The following is a 26,261-nucleotide window of genomic DNA, read 5'->3' on the forward strand; positions in this document are numbered from 1 at the left end:
TGCAACGATGGTGCCAGCTTGGGCCAGTGAAGCAACGTCCTCCACAACTAGACTGAAGAACAAAAGGACAGCAACTTGTCTGTTCCCCTTCCCCCCCAATTCCCCAGCACTGTTCCCATGCCCCCAATTCCCCAATAAAATCTTTAAAAAAAAAGAATTATTTGAGAAGAGCAATGTGGGTCAACCCAGATTGGAGTAGGTTGATGGAGTCAGAGAGATTAGAGAACATTTCTGAAAGGGTAAAAAAAGAGTTGGAGGAAAACTATATAATATGACCATCATATAATAGCATTCATTTGAGAATAAGATATTCCAAACATTGGGTTTCGTTGTACTAGATTGTACACACAAGAGACACATCACTGTGTATTCTACTTTTAAAGAGAAAGGAGCATGAGGCAAATGGGGAAAATGCCTATATCTTATCTGTCCAGACAAACGGAAATTGGACCCACTCTGGCATAGAGAGAGAAGGAGCAGAGCAATACAGGAGCGCTTCAAGCAGCCGCCTGAAAAATATTACTGTAAAATCCCAATGCTGATAGCTCAGAATCTTTATTCAGCTTGGATGAGTTCAACTCTTGTGGGCCTTTGTGCAAGCCTCATAACTTTTCCATGCATCAACTTTTCTTTGGCTATTTACCAGGGTCAGAGAAAGGCTGATCCTTGAAAAGCACTTGGAACAAAAAAAAAATCCAATAGGATTTGACTAAATGAAGCACTTGATTAGTTATCACTAACAGTATGATATAACCCAGGAAGGACTATTAACTCATTGTTTCTAAACTTGGCTTCTTTTTGGTACTTGGCTGGAGCCCTCAGAACTCTGGCCAAATAGCAGGGGTTTTGCGTGTGCTCTGGCCTCCTTGAGGACCTCACAATGAGCCAGAAATTCTCAGGATCCAAGAGAGATCTTTAAGAAAAAGAGGAGAAAGGGCATGGGCACAGCCACAGGGAGAGACAGCCTATACTGTGCACGCACATACATGAGATGTGTGTTAGTTGTTCTTCTGGCAGCTGGAAGCCTTTCTTTAGCCTCCAGGACTCATTTCCTAGTGTAAGTCCTTATGCTGACCTTTGGGTTGCTCACAAGAGAGTGAATGAAAGCTTTCCCTGTCCTCCAGCACATCCTTCTCTGCCTTGAAACATGTGACAAGACTGTTACCTCCAGCAGATGCTTTCTGGATGAATCAGCATTCTAAATAACAGAGGCCCTGGGCCGGCTGAGTGGCTCAGTTGGTTAAGAGCTCACTCAAGAGTGTGAGCTCTGAGCAACAGGGTGACCGGTTCGATTCCCAGCCCAAGCTGAGCTGTCGCTGAGCTGCCAACAGGTGGCAGGATGGCTCAGTTAAAATAAATAAATAAATAAATAGATAAAATAACAGAGGCCTTAGGATGTACCAATATCAACAGAATCAGCAAAGATTAACAGAGTGGGGAGAGTTCAGGGGATGTAGCCTTCTGCGGGCTGCCAGTTGCAGCATCTTCAAAGTTGGCAGCCCAAGAGTCTTATGGGGAATAAAGGGAGAAAGGGCCAGAACTACCGCTTCAGGGCCCTGAGTGGACCCCACTGGGCCAAGGACTAAGTTCTTCTTTGGGAAATAGATACCATAGTATTATAGTTCGATGGAAGCTTGTCTCTGAGGATATGTAGTTTTTTATGCAAAAATGTCCCAGTCCCACGAGTTATACTCCTTTTCCAACGCATAGCCTCTGGGATACAAATAGAATGTGTCCTCATTACCACATCAAGGTATTCCTGTCTCAGGAGTATCCTGGCCTCCTGCTTCTCTGTTCCTCTGTTAGGCTCAGAGATCAGTGCCACAAACCACGGTTACAACCCAAGGTGAGGGCTTTGAAGTTTGGGGCTCTGTCCTTATGGGAAAGAGATTATGTCACAGGATCTAGCTGATCTTTCCTCACTTTGTTCCATTTTCTGTCAGCCTCTAGTCCTGGGTCATGTTCCCTTGTAGGTATTGCCAGTTTTATCTGACAAAAAAAAATGTCCTTGGGATTCAGATGTCCCCTGTAAAGATCCAGAAGCTGATGTTTGCTATGGCTTCCCTCCCTTCTTTTTTGTTTGATTTGTATATGCTTTTTTCCCTTTTAGTCCCTTGTCTCCAGTGTCCTCAAAGACCTCATCCACTGCAGTGACTTCAGCTTTCACCTCCACGCAAGCATTTCAAACCTATACCCCTCTTGTCATCTTTCCTTCTGAATTTCAAATTATCTTAGCATTAGGCGTCTCCACCTTATTGTTTCACCTGCATTGCAATCTTAACATGTTCAAAATTAAGCTCATCTTCTCCATATACTGGCTCCTCACCTGTATCAGTCCAAGTTCAGCCAGAGAAGCAGAATCAGTAGGGGATATACGTACACTGCATAAGGCCAATATGGATTTGTTACAGGGAATTGCTCTTATGCAATTGTGGGAGCTTGCTAAGCAGTTTCCGTGTGGCTGTTGTCTCTGAGTCTCTGCCGGAGTTTGGAGTTCCCAGGGCAGGCAGTAGGGAAAGAAATATGTAAAGTGCAGGGGGGAGGTCAAGGATAAGCTGGAGCCAACAAGCATGAGCTGGAGCCCGCTGAGAAAGAACTGGAACTCATATTAGTTCCTGCTGGTGGTGATGAGGGTGTGCAGCCAAAGTGGGGCTCTTTGTCACAGAACTAAACACACACACCTGGCCTAGGAGTCTAATAAACTGAAGGAGCATCAGGAGAAGGTAGAGCGCTTGCAGGCCCAGCTGCTGCTTCATACCAACGAGGTAAGTCAGCAAATCAGCACCGTGTGTGAGCTACAAAATGGCCACTGCCTCCCTCCCAGCCTCCAAATCCCCCAAGAATCTCCCTGTGGCCAATCTTAACTGGAAGCAAACAAGAGAATGAATTCTGGGAAATATAGCTGAGCCTAGCCAAGCTGACACATTACAAAGCCATTAAAATCCACCCCTAGTCAACTTGGCATCCAGACACATCTCCTTAAAGTATACTTAGTGTCTGAATAAAGATAATACCAAAGTCCTTCTTGTGCCCAGCATGATACAACTATCCTGCATACAAGTCACAAAAATGCTAACCCTTTCCCCAGAAGAAAATGCAAAGTTCCTTCTTTGTCTTTAGTGATGTTCATTCTTTTCCAAGCTGATTCACACACTTCCTTTGATATCTTATAACTTAAATACTGAGATATAAAGTTAAGCATTATTAATACATCTGTGTTAGATGGTAAAGTGATGAGAAAGAACAGAAAACAAAACTATCTGATATATATATAAACATACTTGTATTAGAATAAGGAAGAGATATCTATTACAGTCTGTCTCTGTGATGGTGACATGGTCATAGCTGATATTTATAATACCTTCTTACCATATTCTACCATTATATATTCTGTTTACTGTCAGCAAGCACCTCAGTTGTTGGTCATTGTTCTTTGTTTGGTGGAATGACACAAATTTTCGGGTTTGTTTTGGTGGGGGGGTGGAATTGGGGAAGGGGAACAGTGTTGGGGAACTGGGGAAGGGGAACAGCCAAGTTGTTGTCCTTCAATCTTAGTTGTGGAGGGAGCAGCTAGCTCAGCTCCAAGTCCAGTCGCCATCGGGCCCCCCCACCCCGGGCAGCTCGCGGCCGCTCAGCTCAAGGTGCCCTGTTCAATCTTAGTTGCAGGTGGACATAGTCCACCATCCCATGCGGGAGTCGAACCAGCAACCTTGTCGTTAGAAGCACATGCTCTGTCCACTGAGCCATCCTGCCACCTGTTGGCAGCTCAGCGGCAGCTCAGCTCGGGCGCAGCTCACTGGCCCATGTGGGAATTGAACCGGCAACCCTGTTGCTCAGCGCTTGTGCTCTTAACCAACTGAGCCACTCGCCTGGCCCCCAAATTTTCATTCTTGAAGGCTCTGGGATATTAGCAGCCCTGCCTGAATTGGGTTGTTGTAGTTTTCTGTTGTCTTTAATTCTAGGACATGGGAGTATTAAGAGGCCAGCCTTAAGGATTTTCTGCTTTCCAGATAGTCTCATTCTTACCCTCATTGAGTGGTAGTAGCGGCACTATTTCTCTCTGATAAAATTAATCACCCAAGCCAGACAGTTACCTCCATCTCTGCCTGTTCATTCAGTGTCATGAGGCACCCAGAGTGTCCAGGCAGCAGCCTCAACTTCCATTTCAGTGGAATCATTGTTGGGTCTTTGGTGAAAGCATTCTTCCTTTTGGAACTAAGACCTCTAGACCAGTGGAACCTATGCATCCCAGGGATGGGAAGTAACATCTTGCTAATAGATTACATGAGGCTATCGTGAACAGTGACACTCCCATTTTCACCGCTGTACTCGTGGATCTATGAATACTGACTAGGGGAGAAATAGCACCATATCTTTGATGCTGACTCAAAAGCATATACAGCATCCAGGAGGACCTTACCACTTAGTTGGTGCCATAACTGTCTTCAAAAGGCCACTCTACTTCTACTAACCTGCTTCAGGATGGTGGGGAACATGGTAAGACCAGTGAATTTCATGATCATAGGTCCATTGCCTCACTTAATTTGCTTGAAGTGAGTTCGTTGATTGGAAACAACACTGTGTGGAATACCACGATGGTGGATAAGGTATTCTATAAGACCATGAATGGTAACTTTGGCAGAAGCATGTGGGCAGAGAAGGAAAACCCATAGCCAGTGTGTCTATGCAAGTAACCAACCAGGTAGACTATTCAAAGCCCTTCCTCCTGGGAGGTTTTCCCCTCACAGCTTCCCTTCAGTGCTGTCATAGGGTAGGGCTATAGTGCTACCACTCTCTGCTTTCAGGTGGTGCCCGCATGCCATGCGGAACTATCTGTAAACCACGTCTGAGGCTTTTCTTCTTTAGTCAACTGGTCATAGAGAATGCTCCATCAGGCCAGGGATCTGGGCTGGAAGAGAGAAAGCAATGTAGCAGAAGTAGGGGCCATGGGCATTTGGGCCACTTCCTCGTGCAACTTATTTGTGCCTTCGGGGCCTGCTCAAGCCTGATTATGTGTGTATCCTTTCCTTTGATGATGGAGTGCTGTTATGCACACCCAACTTTATGGCTTGGCCAGTTGGACAACACTCAGTTCGTGATGGGCAGCTCAGGTTACATGGCAAAATGGTGGCCCGTGGTTGAGTGTTTGGTCTCTATTCAGGCCCACTGGCAAGCCAAATGTTGTTTCTGAAAAGGAGAGTAATTATCCACAAATGATGGCAGGGGTTTGCTACAAAATTCTAAGGCTCAGGTTTTGCCTCGCCTATAGGGGCCTGCCAAAGACTTCAAAATGCATCTCTGTCTACCGCTGCCACTTTGAGCACCAGCACATCGCCTGGATCACAGGGTTCAAGTGGCAGAGCAGCTTGCACAGAAGCCTAGACATACTGCAGTCTTCTCCTGTTGTGAGCCCCACTCAAAACTAGCATTTCTTCTGTCACATCCATACAATGCCTAACAAAAGAGGAAGAGGGGTTCTTTCAACCAGCCCCTGTTTCAAACATCTCTGAGCAAGCCTCTGATTGACCTGCCTCAGACCCATGCTTACCCCTCTAATTACAGTGGCTTGGGGGCAAAGTTCTACTATTGACCCAGCCTGATTCATGCAACCACACTTATGACCAAGATTTGGAGTGATTGTGGTTGGCAGGCCCCCTCCAAAACCACAGGAGCAGTTCCCCAAATGATATTTTTCTGGGAATTCATCATCAAGACAAGTAAGGAAAATGCCCTTCTCGAGGTGAGCTAAGGCCCTGGTGAAATCTTCCCCCTTGTAGAATAATTATTTTTTATTTTATTTTTTATTGGGGAACAGTGTGTTTTTCCAGGACCCATCAACTCCAAGTCATGTAGTTGTTTCAATCTAGTTGTGGAGGGTGCATCTCAGTGGCCATGTGGGGATCGAACCGGCAACCTTGGTGTTATGCACTGCTCTCTAACCAGCTGAGCTAACTATCTGCCCCTAGAGTAGTTCTTTTTAATGGAGAAGTCTCTGAGCATATTTCAGAGTAATTACTCTTCCTTTCTTCCTGCCACAGCAAAAGGGTCTTTACTTTGGGCCTTTATCATGAAAACCTGGTAGGGTTCTTGGACGTAAAGCCCACAGCTGGGGTCAGGTGCTGCTATGACATTAGCCCCTAGGAGTTTCTCACTCTCATATTAGTCTAGACTTAGATTCCAGCAATTTTCTAAATTGCCATTTAAGTGCTTCTACCAGTGTATGCCCCTGAATGCCTTCTGCTTTAGGAAAGCAGACCTTGGCTGCGACTTCCTGGAGATGCCTCTCTTTGCAGGTAGTGATGGATGGCTGTTTGCCCTGAAAACTCAGTTCTTTGTTGGGTCAGAGAAAAGTGATTTTTCTGTTTGCCAGCTTTTCCTTGTTGTCAAGATAAGGACGATGACTTCCAAGCATGTGGCAATTGAAACCACAAGTTGTGCATTTTTGCATTCTTACACAGGCATACCTTGTTTTCTTGCACTGCATTTTATTGTGCTTCACAGATGTGGCATTTTCTACAAATTAAAGGCAAGACTCTCCATGAGCAAATGATACAACTCACTGTATTGCAGTGGTCAGGAACTGAACCTGCAATATCTCTGATGTCTGCCTGCATTTCTCAATTAATCGTATCACCTCCTATTCCTACTTTATAAAAGCATTTTCCTTGACTCTTTTACTGAATACACCAAATTAATATTTTCTAAAATTACTTTTCCTTTTTTGTAGCTTATTATCTTCATAAAAGAGATGATTTTCTTTGAATATTTAGAGTAAAAATAGTCCCTTTCTGTTATGATACAGAATGTTTTCATCCCCTAGAGCTTGGATTGTTTCATTCTGAATATTCATCCTGGAAAGAGAGGAAATCTCTTTAAGCCATGGGATTGTAAACAAATACCATTCTTGGACTATCCTTAGCTTTTTTTGATCTTGACCTTGAGCATTCCTACCTTAACCCTCTCAGATCTAGATTTTTAATTTATACCAGTGAGCAAAAGTACCAGCCCAACTCACCCTACCCTTCTGGCATTCATTCAGCATGATTCCAATAGACTGTGGTCAAATCTCCTTGTCATTCTCGTCTCAAGTTCTTGGAAACCTGGAGAGTCTCATATAGTCTGTAGTTTGTATCGGTGTAGTATGTCAAAGACTAAATCCATGATAATGGCACTACTCAAAGTATGGTCCCTGGACCTGTGCTGCTCTCTGACTTTTTTCCATTTTATTTTTCCTAGTGAGTAATGTTTATTAATTTTACAAAAGCATTGACCAGTGATGAATTGGAAAATTTAAAATAGTAGTCCTTTACCAGAGATAGTTTGAGCAGCAGTGCCCTAGGCTGCATAACTCCTGAGTGTCACCTCGACTTTGGGAAATGCCAACCTATTTCCCAAGGAACAGTGAGCCACCAGTTTTCCCCTTAAACTTCAGGCCATTGACTCTGAAAGGAGGTAGAAAGAGAAGACTCGGTTTGAAAGGGTGGAAGAATGAGGGGGCATGGGAAGATTAGGGGCACCTGGAGGGAAGGGCTTTGTCTGATGCTCTGGGAAAATCTCCCCTGCAGGTAATCCCTCATTACCATCTCTGATCTGAAAAGCTCAAGGAAGTGAGTGGGGGGGAATCCTGGGAATCCTGTTCCTTCTTTCTCCACCTTGGGTCATTTTAGAGACTGTGGTGTTTAATCCAACTTTGTCCACGTGGCACAGAGTGGAAAGTCACCTCCACTGCCACTGCTAGACTTTGATGTCTGTGTTCCCTTCTCCTCACTTCTGGCATTTTACCCAGAACTCAGGAATGCTGCAGAGGATAGAACAGGCACTGTCAGCACGGCCCTGAGGTACCTGGGAAGTCTTTCTTAGCTTGTAGGCTACTAGGCTGCCCTCTCACAGGTACTACTGTAAAACCACATTTCCCCTACTCTGTATCTGTGTGGTTGGTTTTTGAGGTCTAATGCAAGACATCATACATACCCTTATTGACCGGTCAGTGGCAGTACAGCACTCCTGCCTACAGAGATGTTTGGAACCCATTTCTTGCCTGCTTATCTTTGTGTCACATGCCAACGTCTTTTTCCCCCCAATTTATTAATAGTTATGTCAAGTAGAACAGGAATGGGATCGTAGCTCTGTGACATTCCCTGAGTGACTTCTCTTCCTGTTTCTATCAACTCATGGTCCCATCTTCTGGGGTCAGTAGTTTGACAGATTATGAATCTACTTAACCATCCTGTCTACCAAGATATTGTGGGATGAACTGATAATCTCTCTCCATCACCTTTCCTCTGCTCTTATCCTTTCTATGAGAGAGAGGCCTGGAATAACAACAATAATAGTAATAATTAATAATAAATCTGATGAGACTGCTCTAAGGTAGCAAAGAGAGTAACATAATGCCAACAGTGGTGTTTCCTGTATTTCAGCCAGACTCGGGCTAGGGGAGAGCCAGTAAGAGAAGTTATGTTGGTTTTTGTGAGGCAAGCTTGCTTCAGAGGTGATATAGGAAAGAAAGGCCACTGAGCACACAACCTGGACCTGGAATTTGGGGTTCCTGTTAACCTTTGCTCATGGGCCTAGAACAATGGTTCTCAGTTGGCAGCAAATTTTCCCCTAGAGGACATTTGACAATGTCTGGAGACATTTTTTGATTGTCACAACTTGGAAAATAAGGGGTTGCTATTGGCATCTGTTGCATAGAGGCCAGAGATGCTACTAACCATCCTTCAGTGCCCAGGGTAGCCACCCTCTCCAACAAAGCAGTGTTGAGCCCCCAATATTAACAGTGCCTAGGCTGAGAAACCCTGGCCTAGGATTTATCCCATTCTAAATCTGCACCGCTGTGCATGGGGAAACAAAAATATGCAGCTGGTTAAACTCCAGGCCACATCCCTAAAGATCCTAGTTTCCTTGGTCTGGAGTCCAGCCTGCATGTTATTTTCATGAAACCCTCCCCCCAGACCCCACTCCCCTTGTGTGTGAATAGGATTCAAAACCACTCCCTGGAGTGTCTGGTCTGATGGAGACCATAGATGAAGCATTTTCTTGAGGGTTATTGAAGGGCCATTGGCTTCTTGAAGAGGTAGCAGCCGTGGAGACACCCACAGGAGAGGGAGAAAAGCCCTAGAAGCACTGGAGAGGATAAGATGGAAGTTCAAGTTAGGAGCTTTTGTGAGAAGTGGGAAACGGGCACGCCCTCCAGATAAAAGTATTTGAAAACATTCTGATGGATGTTCCCAGGGCCCTTAGCCTAGCTAAAGGGCCAGACTGCTGGGAGAAAGAGAAAAGGAACTCTTCCACAACGGATGTGGCCCCTGCTAAGGCACAGGGCTCCACAAACCCAGAGGCGGCTGGATTTATTCTCTCACTTGCCCCTTCCCCCAGGCACATTTGTGCAATACCCAAACTGCACAACCTAATTGTTGTGGCTGCTCGCTTGTGGGTAAAGAAATTCACAAGTCAGGTAGAAATACAGAAGGAAGATTTATTAAAGTCAGAGAAGGGTTGGCTGGGCAGTCTGCTGGAAACTACTGCATCAAGTCTTTGTTTCGCCTCAAGTTTTACATTTTCTAATCAGGATGTAAATTGCTTGGGCCTGTAAGGGGATTTTCTATTGAGTTCGGATTTAGTCCATTGGGGTGAGGGAAGCGGTTAAACTGGTTATAGCACCTTTGCATATGTTATGTAGATTTAAGTTGGAGCCTGGAGAGGATCCCATACAGATGCAAAACCTCTCGGAAGTCACAGGGCCAGATTGGGCTGAAGTAAACAGAACCATCGAGACTGGTATGCATAGGAAATGTACAGCAAGCAGCCATCCGGGCCTGGCCGGAAAGGGGGCAAAATAAAGAAAAGAGATTTCAAAAAGTCCCAAGCTAAATTACACTTGTTAAATCGAATTATACCATTACCGAACTCAGGTTCGGTGCCACTTGCCACCCGAAGAGCCCAAAAACTAGAGTCAGGAGAAAAGTGTCCTTTATTCTATATGCTGGCACCTAGGGAAGATGGCAGACTAATGTCTAAAAAAAACTCCACTTTCTTCAAGCCAAAAATGATTAAGAGGTTTTATAGGCGGGTAAATGGGAAAGAACAAAGGAAAGCAGGTCTTGGGGCTAATAGTTGAGAAGTCGTTTCCTGGGGTCTCATGAAGCCTCAGGTCTGTCTCAATGTTATCTTAAATCTTACTATCAGAAAGTCATCGGTGAAAAACTGCTAGGGAGTTGTGATGGGGGTCCAGATGTCCTGGTCGCCTGAGGATTAAAGAAGCTGCTCTTTTCAGGTGAGGATGTTTGTTCATTAATGAGGTATAGGTGGCCTTGTCAGAAAGAATAAACAGAGTTCTTCAGTTCATCAGTGGGAGGAGAAACAAAGAGGAAACAGCTGAATATCAGGATGGATCAAACTGCAAACTTAAGTTTAATTACATTATTGATATACTGAATATCACCTTTACAATACCAGAGATCCAAATCTCAAAATAGAAGATTTAGTGCCGCCATTGCAATCCCCCTGTCTCATCATTAATGCAGCAGCCCTGGTTGGAATTTGCCTTAGCTAAGATCTCCTTCAGACAGGAAAGGGGTGAGGCAGGAAAGGGGCGAGGTTCTGCCTTAAGGGTTTACAAAAACACCCATTTTAGAAAGCCTCGACGAAACCAGATCCAAACTGCAAGCACCCTAGAAACCCTATCCTGATGCCACAAAACAGGGTGGAGGCTCCAAGCCAGTGGTGGTGTCCTTGGGATGGGTGAGAACAACCCAGGAAATGGGGAAATCTGGTTGCAGGAAACAACAGCTGGATTCTCGAGCTGTGGATGAGACAAGGCACTTTGCCTTGTGCTCGCCCATCAGCCGACCCTGGAAAGAGACTCTCAAGCCCCATTCCCAGCCACAGCGCAGCAGGCACCCACCCAGTCCAGCCCTTGATTCATTCCTTTACAAAAGAGAAATAAATGCTGTAGTGTGGACGTTGGTGCTGGCAGAACCAGACACTTAAGTTCAAATCCCTGCTCTGCCCATTAAGCATTTCTTTTTGGATAAAATGGGCATGGTCGTGAGGGATGTGGGTGCAAAGGGGGCCACATACTAAACCTGGCAAGCTCAGGGGAGGCCAATATGGTGGGCCTCACAAACTCAGAGACCAAAGGTAACCACATAGGATGGTCTGAACAGAAAAATTCCTAACTAAAAGTGGGTCAGGGCAGGTAGTCACGTCCTGAGCCTGTAGCTTCCTTGACAAAGGTCAGTGTTTACCTTAAGGGAGTCTGTCTATCATCTTTTTGCAGAGTAATCTTTTCTCAACCCCTCAAGGCACAACCGCCAGCACCAGAGCCACAGGCCCCAGAACCCCTCATCTTTATCTTGTTCCCCCCAAATACCATCTCTATGTGCTGTAAATGTTAACTACCCCATACCCACCAATGTAAAAGTATGTGTTTCTCTATTTTGCCTTTTTATCTGATTCTAGAGATTTCCCCCTTTGCTTTCTCCCGCCCCCTTAATCTACCACCAAGGGATTTCATATAACCCCCCTTACATCTTTTATTCTAATGTATAACATAAGCTGCAAAACTGCCATTCTCTGGAGCATTTTCTCAATCCGTTGAGAACTTGTTTCCTGGCAATTATGGTCAGTTTGTCTCAAATAAACTCATAAAAATTATCTCCAGCTTTGGACGTTTTTTTACGTTGTTAATAGGGTCAAACCAGCGAAGGTGGCCATCATAATTAACCGTCTGCACTGGGCCACTCAGGACCCGCTCCGTTGCCTCATCTCTTTCTGTGTTACTCTTACAGCTTTCTGCCCAGATGACATTGTGCTCGGGGCCGGAAATCTGGAAGGTAGTTGGGCCACCAGTGTGTGTATGCATTCAGGTAAGAGGATTAATTGGAAAAGAGAAAAGACACTTGAGGGTAATCTGGCTTGCTAGGGCACGCCCCTGGCGCGCTCTAGCCCTGGGGGGCTCAGCCCCCTTGCCTGAAGAAGCGCTAGCATAAAAGGAAGGGGTGGATGGGAGCCCGGAGTCGCGCCAGAGTTGGGGGAGGCGGAGGAAGGAGGGCTGGCCCCAGTCGGGAGGGAGGGAGAGAGGCGAGAGGAGGAGTTTTCCAGCTCAGCCCTGGCAGCCAGCTGCGCAGCCCCCTTGGCCTGGTGCGTCTCCTCCCGCCCCGGGAAGCGCGCTGCACCGTGGGGCCGAGAGGAGCGCCCGCACGCCATGGGGAGTCCCGCACTGTGGCTGGCGCTGCTGCTACCCCCCGTGCTGCTGTTGCTGCTGCGGGTCCCGCCGAGTCGAGGCTTCCCAGGTAGGGCTGTAGGCGGGACAGCTTCCCCAGCTGGGTACCGGGGACCCTCCGTTTGGACAGAGGGAGGTGCGGGGGGCGCCCTTTGTTTTCGCGGAACTCGTATTTCGCCACCCCGGGGAGGGGGGTGACGCAGAGCGGGGCTCACGTCTGGGCACTCGGAGGGGAGAGCCTGCTTTCAATTCCTCGCCAGGCGCCCTGCATCTTCGCGGGGCGGGGAGCCCTAGTACCTTTTGCGTCTGGGGTTCCAGGGGTCCAAGCTGGACCACGTCGGCGCAGGAGGCTACTCGGCGAAGTTTGGTCGCGGGCTAATTTTCTTACCACCCAAAGTTTTGCTTCTCACACGGTTGGTTGCTCAGGGCCAGGGCCCAGGGGCATGGCAGCTTGTCCTGGAAGGATCCCCTATCCCCTCCCTCTCGAGGTCCCAGACCACCCCGAGGCTGCGGGGCACGGTGGAGTGATTCTTGCGGACACTACACGCAGGGCCTCTCCCGCTTCCCCCAACCCCCCCTGCTGGGGATTCTGAGAAAGTCTGCGCCTCCGGGAGAGAGGTGCCAGCTGAGAGTGGTGACATGTGGCATGCGCTCGGTTAGCCCGAGGGAAAGAGGGCTACACACGCTGTTCTGCTTAGGAGCGGCTCTGCTGCGCTAGAGGGTGTGGCTTCTTGTTGGGGGCGTGGTCTTTAGCATCTAAGGCCGGGGTTCTCAACCTGTGGGTCGGGACCGCTTTGGGGGTCCAACGACCTTTTCACAGGGGTCGCCTAAGACCATCAGAAAAAAAAGATATTTACAGTACGATTCATAACAGTAGCAAAATTCCAGTTATAGAGTAGCAACGAAAATAATTTTATGGTTGGGGTTCACCACAACATGAGGAACTGTATTAAGGGGTTGCGGCATTAGGAAGGTTGAGAACTGCTGATTCTAAGGGGACTTTGGTGTTTATTAAGGCTCTCTTAGTGTTGGCAAAAACTTCTTTGGAGATGACCTTTAAAACGCTGCAGCTAAGTCGCTCATCGGGGAGTCATAGGTTAGCAAAGAGCTTCAGGGGAGCAGGGCAACATGAATGCGCCTCTCTCTCCCCAGAATGGAGAAGAAATCCATTAGTGCATGTTAACTTAGTGTTAATGGGAAAGTGTTTGACGTGGACTATAGGGCGTGGAAATATTTGGCTTTGCGTTCAACACCTTGGGCAGTTGAAATCTGGGATCTGAGAAACCTACTGAGTTCTGGAAGAAGGCGGGGGGAGGGGGAGTGGGGAAGTGGGGGATAGGGGGTTCCCAGATAGTGTTCTTGGGAGATGTAAGGATGGATGGCTGCTGGAAATTCTCTGCACATCCCCAGATGAATGAGTCAAACAAATGTGTAAAGCGATAAACAGGAACATTTGTGTTTTGAGCTGACTCTTGCACATTTAAACTGTTTGGTAGGAACTGATTCAGGGCAAACTGGAAAGGAGACTTTATCTACAGTGCCAGGCAAGTGGCATTCCCATGGCGTGTTAAGGGCCCCCCACTCTCTTTAGCGGAAGTCAGGTTAAAATGAACCTGGAGGGGAAGGGGAAGTTAGTATTGGACAAGGAGCCACTGTGGGAGAGAAGTTGAGAAGTTAGAGGCACCGTAGTCTGAATGGGGAGGCATCTCTGTACATCATTCCTGTACATCAACCTGGTGGAGCTGTTTTCAGCCAAGGGGGCCTCTTTTTCCATCTGACCTCCAACCCTCCCTTACCCTGCCCTCAGTTCTCCTTTCTTTCTCTCAGCTTCTACCCTTGTATAGTGTAGCTTGCTGCCCAGTGCACAGCCACCCGCAGAATCTTGGGTTTGCCAGCTTGGGCACTCACTAGTCTCCATCTTTAGGGAGCTGCCCCTGCCTGGCCTGGCTCTCCCGCCAGCCTGCAAGCTGCCCCCAACTGGAGGCCACTGCCTTCCTCCTTGCTACCCTTCTTCATTCCTAACCTGCCATCTGTATCTGCTCTGACCACAAATGAGCAGACAGAAGCTGATTGGAGCGGCTTTCAAAGCACTCCTCTTGAGCCCTCTCTTGGCAGGTCTCATTGGGGTCTCTCAGGAAATGTGCCCTGCAGGGGCTATTGAATTCAAAGGTGGGCTTTCACTCCAAGCCAGACGTTTTGGAAGGCTGGGGACGGGAGACGCTTAAGGCCAGTGGGTCCTGAGAAAAATGTCAGCTGAGTCACCCTAAGTGCTGGGTGACAGATTTTATTTTATTTTTTAGTTGCAGGTGGGCATAGCCCACCATGCAAACCGGCAGCCTTGTTAGGAGCACGTGCTCTCACCAACTGAGCCATCCTGCCACCTGTTGGCAGCTCAGCGGCAGCTCAACTCGGGGGGGGGGGCGGTGCAGGGTCACTGGCCCATGTGGGAATCGAACCGGCGGCCCTGTTGCTCAGAGCTCGCGCTCCTGGGCAGGCTCTTAACCACCTGAGCCACTCGGCGGGCCTGGGAGACAGATTTTAAAGCTCATTTCAGAGGCACCCTCTTAGCAACTGGAAATGATGTATCTAGTAAGAGAGACGGTAAGAAGAGCCAGGAACCTCTGAAAGAGGTAGATGGGGATCTAGGGTCCCATTAGCCCCCTGGTTATAGAACTGATAAACAGCAAATCTGTTAGAGAGTAAATCCTTCCTATTCCCACTTCTAGAATGTTTTTGGAGTTATTCCATCTTTGAACTTGATGCAGCTCTTCTGGCCCTCTGACTTATTTTTTGCAGCATAGCAAAGACGGTGTCTGAAAAGCCCCACATGAAATGTGTAGGAAGTTCACAGCCAAGTTGTCTGCATTTGATTGTGTTTGTATGCCTATAAGGGGTAGGGGTTTGGATTCTGTTCTCAGATGAATTCTTTTATTTATGTATTTTATTTATTTATATATATTTTTTATTGTGAAATAAACATATTTTTAAAATTAGTTTCAGCTGTACATCAGATGAACTCTTGTAACCTTATTTACATCTTAGATTATAGAGGGTCCCTGTACCTTTTTCTATAAGCAAGGCTGAAGATGGAGAATGAGTGCTGTGGCCACTAAGAAAGGCTCTATGAACCTTACACCTGGAGAAAACTTCATTCAAGGAGTGTGATTTGGCCAGTCAGGAAAGCTAAGTGAAGTCTCTTGAAAGCCAAGCCCGACCACATCAGCCAAAGCAAAACAGTCTTCTGAAATGCCACATTTGCAGATAAGTATTAGGAGCTGAACACCTGGCTCAGGATATACAATTAAAGTCTCAGCCTAGGCTAGAAATTTCCATTTGAATTTAAAACATGTAATCAGTTGACAAAATTACTCTGCATTAAAAAGGAGAATCCTGGGAGAGCAGGACATTTTCATCTGGCATTTTCTTCACTGATAACACTTTCAGTATAATATATTGATTGGTGTTGCTGCTTCTCATTTCAAAGACTTCTGAGATCTGTGAGACACCAGAAACCATTGTTAAAGCTCCCGTCCTCAAACCTTCCCACCTCATCAGTCCTCACACCACAATTGAAATACAGCCCCTCTATTTTCGATTATTACTATAACATTCACAGCTTGTAGTCTCTGTCATTCTAACTCATTCTGCTTTCTTTGGCCAGATACTGGTCTTTTATTATTTTTATTATTATTATTACTATTATTATTATTATTTAAATTATTTTAAGCTGAGCCATCCTGCCACTTGTTGGCAGTTCAGCGGCTGCTCAGCTCGGGCTGGGAATCGAAACGCTGTTTATCAAGAGCTCAAACTCTTGAGCGGGATCTTAACCAACTGAGCCACTTGGCCGGCCCAGGTAGTGGTCTTTTAAATACAACTTTACTTTAGCACCATTTTTATCGCTTTACTCTCCTACTCAAAGATGTAGAGCAGCAGCTCCTTGTCCTCTCTAATGTTAACTAGAAAGTTCTTAGCTGTTTTCAGGGGACTAGACAATTGGCTTCCAGCCTAATTTTCTAGTCCTTCTTTCCTAGTTTCCTAAATTCTGGCCAAAAATAGATTACCTGTTTTTACAGAGCTTGAGTGACATGTTTCTCTCTTCTTGAGGATTACTGCTTCCTGCACCTGGACTGCTTCTCCCCCAGCCACCAGTCTGCCCCAATTTTGCCCATCATCCAGCGACACCCCCACTTTGATGAACTTTGACTATATCCCTTGAATGGGAAGCTTGTGCCTTTCTTTTTTTTATTTAATTTTATTTTTTTTAGCTGAGCCATCCTGCCACCTGTTGGCAGCTCAGCGGCAGCTCAGCTCAGGCTGGACTCGAACCGCTGTTGCTCAGAGCTCAAACCTTTGAGCGAGCTCTTAACCAACTGAGCCACTCGGCCGGCCCGCTTGTGCCTTTCTTTAAGCACTATGTCTCCTATCTCTTGTGGTATTTATGTTACATGCCATGCATTGCAAAAATGTATGCACTCCTCTATACAGGCAGACCTCAGATATATTGCGGGTTTGGTTCCAGACCACTGTAATAAAGTGAGGAACACAATCAAGTGAATCATAATCTTTTTGCTCGTGGAGGGTCTTGCCTTCAATTCGTGAAACATACAACATCTGTGAAGTATAATAAAGTGAATCGCAATAAAACCAAGGTATGCTTGTACTTCTAGATTCTGAGCTCTTGAAGGCAGGGCACTGCTATGTCTTACCTTTCTTTGTATTTCCCATGGTGCCTAGCTGAGCACCTTCAGCCCGGTGGATATTTGTGCTTTTGGAATTAATAGTTCCCTGTAATTTGGGTGATGGACCATTGGACAGAAAAGGAGCTGAGAGGAACATGTGCGCAGGTAAACAGGGCTTTGTGCCACCACGAATCTACCTACATAGGGACTATGGCTTGCTGGCTATAGAGGTTGCTTTTAAATCCATGAACCGACTCTGTTGAGGCAATAACCTTCTCTGTTGGGGGCTGTAATATGAGACTGACTTCAGCCACAAGCTGGAGTTTGCATCTATTATTTTTGTTGGCCACTTCACTATGCCCCCTTCCAAAGTGGTTGAATGGTTTCCTTAGTAAACTCAAATATGTGTGCTACATCAATTCCCCTTTCAGAGAACACAACTAAAATGGGTAATTGAAAGTGAAGATTGAGTTTAAACAGAAGAAGGTTTACTTTTGCCAGGCTATAGCAGAGTATGAAATTGTAGCAGCCAAGCTCTGATTAATACTCAGGTTAAAGATTCATTTCCAAAAAAGCAGTGTGAAGAAATAACCTCTCCCGAGTTCTAGTTCATAGGGAGTTTTCTCAAGCCAGCCCCTGGGTTCTTGGTTGTGTGATTTTTTTTTTGACCAGCTTTTATGGGCCATTGTTTCAGGGGTTTTCAGCCTGAATCTTTCTCTTGGATATTTGAAGTTAGTTATGAGACAGAATCAGTTTCTGCCTTTTCTAGTGAAACCTGGGCTCTACCCAGAGACTGACTTTTCAAAGTGGACACTGAATGATGGAGTGCTTAGGATACCAGGATGAAGAAAGGAGGGGAGTCCTTTTGTTTTATAAAGCAGAGCCCCACACTCTTTTTTTTTCTTTCTTTAAATATTTTTATTGGGGGAAGGGGAACAGACAACTTGCTGTCCTTTTGTTCTTCAGTCTAGTTGTGGAGGACGTTGCTTCACTGGCCCAAGTTGGTATTATCATGGTGCTCTTCCCTGGCAAGGCAGATCAATCCGAAGGCCGCTCACGGTAGCCCATGGCAACCCACTGCAGCAGGGGCTGCAGCCTTTGTGGTTGCCGCCGACTCACGGCAGCCCAGGTTGAGCTGCTGTTCAGCATCTTAGCTCTAGAGGGCAGTGTCACTGGCCCTCATATGTGGGATCCGAACCGGAGCCCTCTGGCGTCCCAAGCCAGTTCTTAACCAATGCGCCACTCGGCCTGCCCGGGAGGGGAGTCCTTTTGTCAATAGCTTTCTGTCTTATGGGGAAGTAGACACTGAGTTACCTGAGGTGGTCAATTTATAACATAGGTGGGCCGAGAGGCCCGGGAGCACAGAGGGCCTTGGAGAATGATGCTGATAGATGCTGATTCCAAGGCTAGTGGCACTACAGGTCAGAGTCTCTGGACTTCTCTTAAGAACATTTTGAAGTGGAAACAAAAATCTGTGTGGGTATTCTTTTTCTGGGGAGAAGGCTCTATCCCGATTCAAAATCACTGCTCACTAGATTATCTTCATGAACTCTATGAGAAAATGTGCACTTAATGGGCATAAAAATCAACATACAAAGTAAGGGGAAATTGTCAGAGTAGGGGAACTTTGATTGAACCAATGAGCAGGTAGCCTCTTGAGTTATGACCAGGTACAATTTCCTGTTCTTATTTAAAAAGCCACAGCAAACAAAGCAGACATAATCATAGACTGGAATAGCCTTCAGGCCCGGGCTAGCAACTGGTTGTACCCCTCACTTAGCCCAGTGTGTGGGACCTGGCAGCAGATCAATATTTGTGGATTGATTGATTGAAGTAAGTGTGACAGGGAATCAGCACATTCTATTTCAAATATCCCTGCAGGATTTAATCAGAATTTCCAAGAGGATAATTTCCAAGAAAAAGTAATGTGAGATAGCAAAATGTCAGAGGCAATTTGCAGTACCCTGAACAAAAGATCCATCTGGACAGGCAACAAGTCAGCACAGAGTTAATTGCTGAGGCTCTTGGATTTCCAGTCACCCTAGGACACTGTCCTAGGAGACTTAGAAACTCCAGGCAGTTTCAGGGGCAGGATTTTCAGATAAAGATTTAAGGCTAAAGCTTGTGCAAGAGAAAAGTCATTGGTAGCATTGCTAAGCTTCCAAGTTTTCCAGATGATAATTGATTGCACCTGGATCTTATGGCTGCATCGCGCACTTTGGCCTCAGAAACTTCTGGATTGCTCACTCCTGGGCTGAATGATTCACTCACCCATAATCCTTAGCTCATACTGGATGCCTTTTTCTGTATTGTTCTCCAGGGATACGATAAATGGGCTTGGACATAATGTCTTGGATTATCGAAGAGGTTTGGAGTTGTAAATTGAGTATATTGGGTTTAAAACTATTTTTATGAGTAATAGACAGATCCAAACATAGAATTTGGGAACAGACTTTCTGCCTTAGCCTTGAAACATCGCTGCACTATTTCTTCCCTGCTCTTACAGTGTGACCTGCAGCATGATGGCTCACATGCGCCAGCGACTTGTTTCCCCTGCTGTTACTGGCTGTTTGCGGTGTCTGTCCAGTTGTGCCTAGTGAGCATCTATGTCTTCAATGCCAATTGCACCCCAGGACCCTTGGACAGAGGACTCTGTCCTGCCACTTACTGTGTGGGTGGCTGAGCGGAGTGACCCTGCCAGTTCCAGGATCCAAAAACGTTCAAAAACAGTGGTTAAATTAAGGCCACAGGGTGAGAATTGAGCCAAGGTTTGGCAGGCCCATTGTAGAGTGGTTTGGAAGTGGTGGCGTGGCCCACCTTCTGAGACTGTCTCCAGAGTGGCCATCCATGTAGGAACTCTGACTTGTTGCCACTGACTCAGCATTTGTCAGACAAAGGCTCTGATTCCCTCAAATATCCAGTGTTGAAATCCTGTTTCCATTTAGATTTTTTGTTTGTTTCCATTTAGATTTTAACTCAGCTTTCCAAGGGGTAAAATCATCTTGTTTCACCATTAGCTACTCATGGATCTGCTGTCCCTGGCCATGTTAGCAGCTACTGGGGTCTTGTTCATTTCATGGCCTCGTGGCCTAGCTGGAGACTCTGGAAGCTGTAGAATGAAATCTGCTGGGGAGCACGTCACTGGCTAGTCCTGACCAGCTGGGTGGGTGTCTTGGGCTCTAATTTCCCACAGGAGTCTCTCACCCACATCCAGGCTCCCCTGCATGGGGCACTTAATTCCCAGAAGTGTGGAACTTCAGGCTAGAGGCACACCCGAGATGTAACACCCTGCATCTTACTCATGACCCTCTGAGGCTCAGCCAGGGGGAAGGGATTTGTCTGAGGTCACACAGGGAGTTAGAATAAGAGCTAGGTTTAGCACTCAGTCTGGTGATTCCAGAATCCCCTTTACCACATGCATGTATTGAACACAACTTTTGAGTGGCCACTGCATGTTAGGTTAGGCACTGTGCCGGGCACCAGGGATAGCAGGCAAGAATCAGTCAGACTGCGTGCACTCCCTGAGCCCCTGGCCAGGGTGTGTTTCAGCATGGTGGTTCATATCAACACTTGACTGCAATCTCAGGGTTTCGACCTGGGGCCGCTTGGATGTTCCTCAAGGGTTCTGAAAAGTTGCTATCCCATGGCCAGTTCTTGCCCTCTTTTGTTGAGGCCCCAAATGCCCCCTCTCTGGGCCACTTGTTTTGAGCTCCCCTGATATGTGATGACATTTTCAACATCTTTATAGAGATATAATTCACATACCATACAGCACCCATTTAAACCAATTCTGTGGTTTTTAGTGTCTTCACAGAGTTGTGTATCCATCACCACAATTTTAGAGCATTTTCATTGTCCTCAAAAGAAACCTTACAGCCCTTAGCCATCACTCCCTACCCCCCATCCAGCCTTAGGCAGCCACTAATTAGTTCTGTCTCTATAGATTTGCTGATCCCTAACGTTGCATATAAATGGAATCCTACAATATTTGTCCTTTTCTGTCTGGCTTCTTTCACTTAGCATAATGTTTTCAAGATTCATTGATGTAGCAGGTATCAGTCCTTGATTCCTTTTTGTTGTTGAATTATATTCCATTGTATGGATAGACCACATTTATTCATGAATTGATGGACATTTGAGTTGTTTCCACTTTGTGATTATTATGAGTAATGCTGCAATGAATATTCATGTACACGTTTCTGTATAGACACATAAGTTTTCATTTCTCTTGGGTCTATATCTAGGAGTGGAATTACTGGGTCATATGGTAAACTCTATGTTTAACCATTTGAGGAACTGCCAGACTGTTTTCCAAAGTGACTGCACTCTTTTACATTCCTACCAGCAGTGTATGATGGTTCCAATTTCTCTACATTGTCACCAACTCTTGAAATTATCTGTCTTTGATTAAGTGGTATCATTTTATCTCAGTTCATAGCTTCCACTCAAGGGTTGAGTGACAAAGCAGTGTCTGTTCTACTAACTATGGCAGGATACTGACAAGAGTCAACTAAGGATGCCTGCCACCCTCTCATTGCCAACTGCAGGCCACTGCTAGCCCTTAAGGCACCTTTGGGTGAATTAGAAAAAGATGCCCTGTCTGGGAACATGTAATTCTGTGGGCACAGGACTTGGTCAGGACATAGATTTTGGGTCACTAGGAAAAGGACAGAGGCAGGCCCAGGACTCCACAGTTGGAGAGTGGAGGCAGGATGATTTGAGACCCTGCTTGCTCTTTTGGTGTGTATAACAGTGGGTGCTGTGCCATAGGGAACCCCCTGAACAATCGTGTGTGTATGCACAGTCTTGGATGTCAGTAGCCCCAGGTGGGACACAGCTATGGACCCCATATTCTTTCACAGTGCGTTGCTATTTGAATCCTTGGATCACCTGAGAGCAAGTCAGAAATGCAGTAGCTCAGGCCCCTCCTAAGACCTACTCAATCAGGACGTGCATTTTTACCAGATTCCTCCGCTGATTCTTATACATAGTGAAATTCCAGGAGTACTGGTCTGATAAATGAGTTCACCCTTTTGCAAAGACAGGGTAGCTTGCTGGTTTATAACTGCCACACAATAGCTCCCTTCCCCTCCTCTCGGCTGTTGTCTTTGCTTTTGTCACTGCATCCTCTAGGCTTCCTTTCCTGTGTCTGACATTCCTGAGATAAGCTTTTAAGTTCCTATTCCCTCCTCTAATTCACACACACACACACACACACACACACACACACACACACACACCCATACACCCATAAGGGGCCCCTGACTTTATCTTCTGTTAAGTCCTTCTGCCAGCAGTGCAGTTCATACACACACGCACACACACCCCTATAAGGGGCCCCTGACTTATCTTCTAAGTCCTTCTGCCAGCAGTGCAGTTCCTGCCTGGCCTATCCTCTCACAGCACCCAAGAGAATCTGCAGTGATTGGTAACAGGGTCCTTGCATGGATTTGCCCAGCAGCTAAACTGTACCTCAGAAAAAAACTTCAGCTCTTAAGACAGCCACACTAGTGTGATCAGGGCCGCTCCTGCTTCTCTAACAAGACCTAGTCCTGGGGCTGAGAATCAATAGAACAGACCAACCCTTAAAGACACAGGGACTACACATGCTTGTACCAGAAACTGATGCCACTGGGGCGAGGGCAGCATCTTGGAGGATGGGTGAGATAGACATCAGTGAGCACACTCAGCTGTTCATGTTAAACCCCACTCCCCCACCCAAGCCCCATAAATGGGGAAAGTCAGGAAGACTGAACTGTTAACAGCACTAAAAGGATGCCTCCCACCTTTTCAGGGAGGGTGGAGTGTGGGTGAATAAGGGGTTCCCAGCCCAGCAATGGTATTTGGACAGGCTGAATTAAGATGACCTGGGGAGTCTGAGGAAATGAGGATTCCCGGACCCCACCTCTGTGTATTCTGCTTTGGCAGGTCTGGGAGGAGCACCCACCGCCTAGGGCAGGAGGTTGCAACTCAGTCCAGGCAGGTCACATATACTCCACTGCCTGGTTTTGTGAGACCAGTAAGCGAAGAAGGGTTTTTAAATTTTCAAATGGTTTAAAAATGAAAATGAGAAGAACATTTCTTGATGTGTGAAAATTATGTGAAGTTCAAATGCCGGTGTCACTGGCATAGCCAAGCTCATTTATTTGGGTATTGTCTATGGCTACTTGGTGATACAACGGCAGAGTTGAGTAGCCATGACAGAGACTGTATGGTCTGCAAAGCTCAAAGAATTGACTACCTGGCCCTTTACAGAAGAGGTCTGTCAACCCTTAAACTAGAGCCTTGCTACTCAAAGTATAGATGGAGAACCAGCCTCACCTGGGAGCTTCAGAGAACTGGACAATCTTTCACCTCACCTCAGACCTATGAAATCAGAGCCTACCATTGAACAAGACCCCCAGGTGTTTGGGGCTGCTTCCCCCTCACCATGAGGCTCAGCCCAGGACTCATCTTGGCCTTAGCCAGAAGTCTTTAACGATGCCAGGGCCAGCATGCTATAACTAGCATTGAACCACTGCACTGTTAATTTATCTGACAGATAAGTGGGTGCCTTGTTCTCTGTGTTTGAGGCTTGGTACCTCTGGATGCTTCAGTCTCTCTTGAAATGAGAGCCCTGTTTTATTCTTGCCAATCCTTGGCCAAGGCCTGATAGCCTAATTCAAAGCTGGAGGTGAGCTGGCCTTGGCTACCTGCTGACAGACTTCTTCGATACTGCCTGATTTCTGGGCAGCAGGCTTGGGGTTCTCCAGATCTGCTGCCCTGCCAGGATCCTGCTAGGTGGTGTGGCCCACAGCCCTCCACTGCCCCATACACCAAATCATAGCTGAGGGCTTGACTTGGACATCAGTCTTTTGCCAGTTGCTGTTCCTTCACGAGCCTGCAATCTTGCTGCTAGTCAGGACCATCCCTAGTAGAACATTTCCCAAAGTGGCTTCCTTGAAGCACTGCTTCCCAGCGAGGTTCGTAGATGTTCTATGGGCAGCAGAATGCATTGCAAATAAGTTGAGAAGTGCTGGGTTAAGTAGGTTGCTTGATTGCAGGACTGCTCAGGGTCATTGATATGCTACTGTACCTTGTTACCCTCTGTAAGAGGACAGGGAGGAATAGTGGCGACTACAGACTCTCAAAGTGTGGTTCTCAGACTAGCGGCACAGCAGCTCCGGGGAACTTATGAGATATGTAAATTCTCAGGCCCCGCCCCAGAGCTACTGAATCTGGGTATGAGGGAAGGTGGGCCCAGCAATCTGTGTTTTAACAAACCCCCCTGGTGATTCTGGTGCACGCTCAAGTTTGAGAATCACTGGTGTGGATATTTCCAAATTTTCTCAGCATCTCATGAGATTAGTGTTTCCCATTTGTTGTTTTTAAAGGAAACTGTGTTTTTGGTTTCAGGACAAGACATTTGGGAAGATGACATTGAATTTCCTGAAGCATTTACTGGTGGCAGCGACCACTGCAGGCTCAAGGGGGCGGGGGGGAGGAAAGAAAGATAAAAAAAAACCAAAAACCTTTGGGGATAGCATCATCTGTCCCACGTCTGTCCTGCTAAGCGGTTGTGGGCACAATTGGTTAGAAGTTTCCTCCAGTTGAAAGCCACCAACTTTTGGCCCGTTGCCCCAACATGTGTTCTGTTTAAAATGTGTTTTTGTGTATTAACATGTGAAGAAAGGCGGAAACAGCCTTTGGGATGCATTTTTCTTCCCCTCTGTACATCGCATCCCTTCAGAATACTCTTCCCTCCTCCACAAAATGTCCTCATCCAAATCCCTAACCCATCTTTCCAGGCCAGTCAAGTCAGAATGGCTTTTGGTGGATCCCTCGCCGTAGGAAGGCCTCAGGAAGCCTGCAGCTCTGAGGCTGTGGCTTGTCCCCAGGCAGCGCCTCCCAGCATGGGCCAGCTGTGCGTTTCTTCACAGAGCTCAGGTTGCTCCCTCTCACTCTAAAGCTTCCTCCTTCACCTTTCCATATGGGGGCCGGTGGCGTCACAGCCATGGGTCTGCATGTGAACAGCTTTCATGCTTTTTGCTATCAGGGAGTTTTCAATGCTGTGTTGTCACTTAGTTTGAAAGTCCTCACCTGCGGGTGAGGTGACAGGAACCAGTAAGTTTTCTTGCCCAGATCTTTGCTCTGTTTAAATGGAGGTGAGACCTCAAGAGCTGATGTAAATGGGTGGATTCTTGAGTTGTTTTTGCCTTCTGAACAGAATTGTAAAGAAGCAGAATCACCTCCTTTGCCAGAAAGCAGAGGCAATTTGATGGCCCCCAAATGGTGCAAGAGCGAGCTCTTTTCCAGCTCAGCATCTCCCGCTCATGCTCTATAGCGCTCTTCTGCTAAAGGCCTTGCTGCGGCCTCTCGCCTTTCTTGGATTTTCACTATTTCTCGCTTGACCTCTGTGGATGACAGTTACACCTTCAGAGGACCAGATGCCAATGCTTTGGTTCCGCACTCTGTTTTTACTTTGAAGGCAAGACCTATTTTTACCTTTCTGTTGAATGTAAACAGTCAGACTCCAGGGCTGTGGGTTTGCCCCTTGGTGAGAACACGAGTTGGCATTTGTTGAGGACCCCTGTTTTAGGATGACCTCCTCAGATTTAGGTGCCTATCTATCTGTTTCCCCTTTCTTCTCTCTTCCAGCTTTCGGTAATGGACAGGGATATAATTAGGCCCTGCATAATATTAAACAATAATAGAGGGAGACTAGAGTGGAAAAAAATATTTTTCCCTTGGATGAGAGTAATGCCTTCATTTACAGTGATTTCTTTTAACTTTGTTTTTTGTTAGCTATGTATAATATGCCACAATTAAAATTTTGCAAGCCACCTAGTGTCTTCATTGTCTTGGCTGGTGAAAGGCAAAATGCATGGGGATATTGGTGCCATCAGCTGTGCCTGAAGTTCCCTTTGGGGTCTTGTGCAGAAGAGTTTGAATGAGGAAGGAACATTCTCTCAGATGAAGCAGCCGTAGAAGCAAGCCTGTCTGAGAGCTCATGTCTGGCCAGCCCCCCACTTTACCAACATTATTCATTTTTTTTGTCTGGATGAAATGGACAATTAAGAATAGCTTTAATGTGGGCCGGCGCGATGGTTAAGAACTGGCTTGGGATCCGGTTCGGATTCCACATATGAGGGCCAGTGACGCTGCCCTGTACAGCTAAGATGCTGAACAACAGCTCAACTTGGAGCTGGGCTGCTGGGAGTCGCCGGCGACCGGCGTAGGCTGCACCCCCTGTGGCAGTGGGTTGCCATGGGCTACCGTATGTAGCCAGCAGCCAGCGTGAGCGGCCAGCAGCCACAGTGAGCAGCCGTCCGGAAGCCGGCGACTGATCTGCCTCGCCTGGGAAGAGCGCAATG

The 26,261-nt window shown here is 46.6% G+C and overlaps 1 protein-coding gene across 6 annotated transcripts in view; it reads left to right on the forward strand.

The window, feature by feature from the left end:
• The window catches only part of SRPX (sushi repeat containing protein X-linked), a 186,926-nt gene that overhangs the window by 80,010 nt on the left and 80,655 nt on the right, over positions 1–26,261 (forward strand). For 3 of the 6 annotated variants that reach the window (XM_019650231.1, XM_019650246.1, XM_019650242.1), the window contains exon 1: positions 12,087–12,296. In XM_019650231.1, coding sequence (XP_019505776.1) covers positions 12,209–12,296 — 88 coding nt within the window. In that variant the 5' untranslated portion in view covers positions 12,087–12,208. Of the gene's footprint in view, positions 1–11,792; positions 11,871–12,086; positions 12,297–26,261 lie in introns of those variants that run through there. The other 3 variants (XM_019650206.1, XM_019650213.1, XM_019650221.1) reach the window with 2 other exon arrangements.

Source organism: Hipposideros armiger, unplaced genomic scaffold (genome assembly GCF_001890085.2).
Source record: "Hipposideros armiger isolate ML-2016 unplaced genomic scaffold, ASM189008v1 scaffold_7, whole genome shotgun sequence".
NCBI classification, from domain to species: domain Eukaryota; kingdom Metazoa; phylum Chordata; class Mammalia; order Chiroptera; family Hipposideridae; genus Hipposideros; species Hipposideros armiger.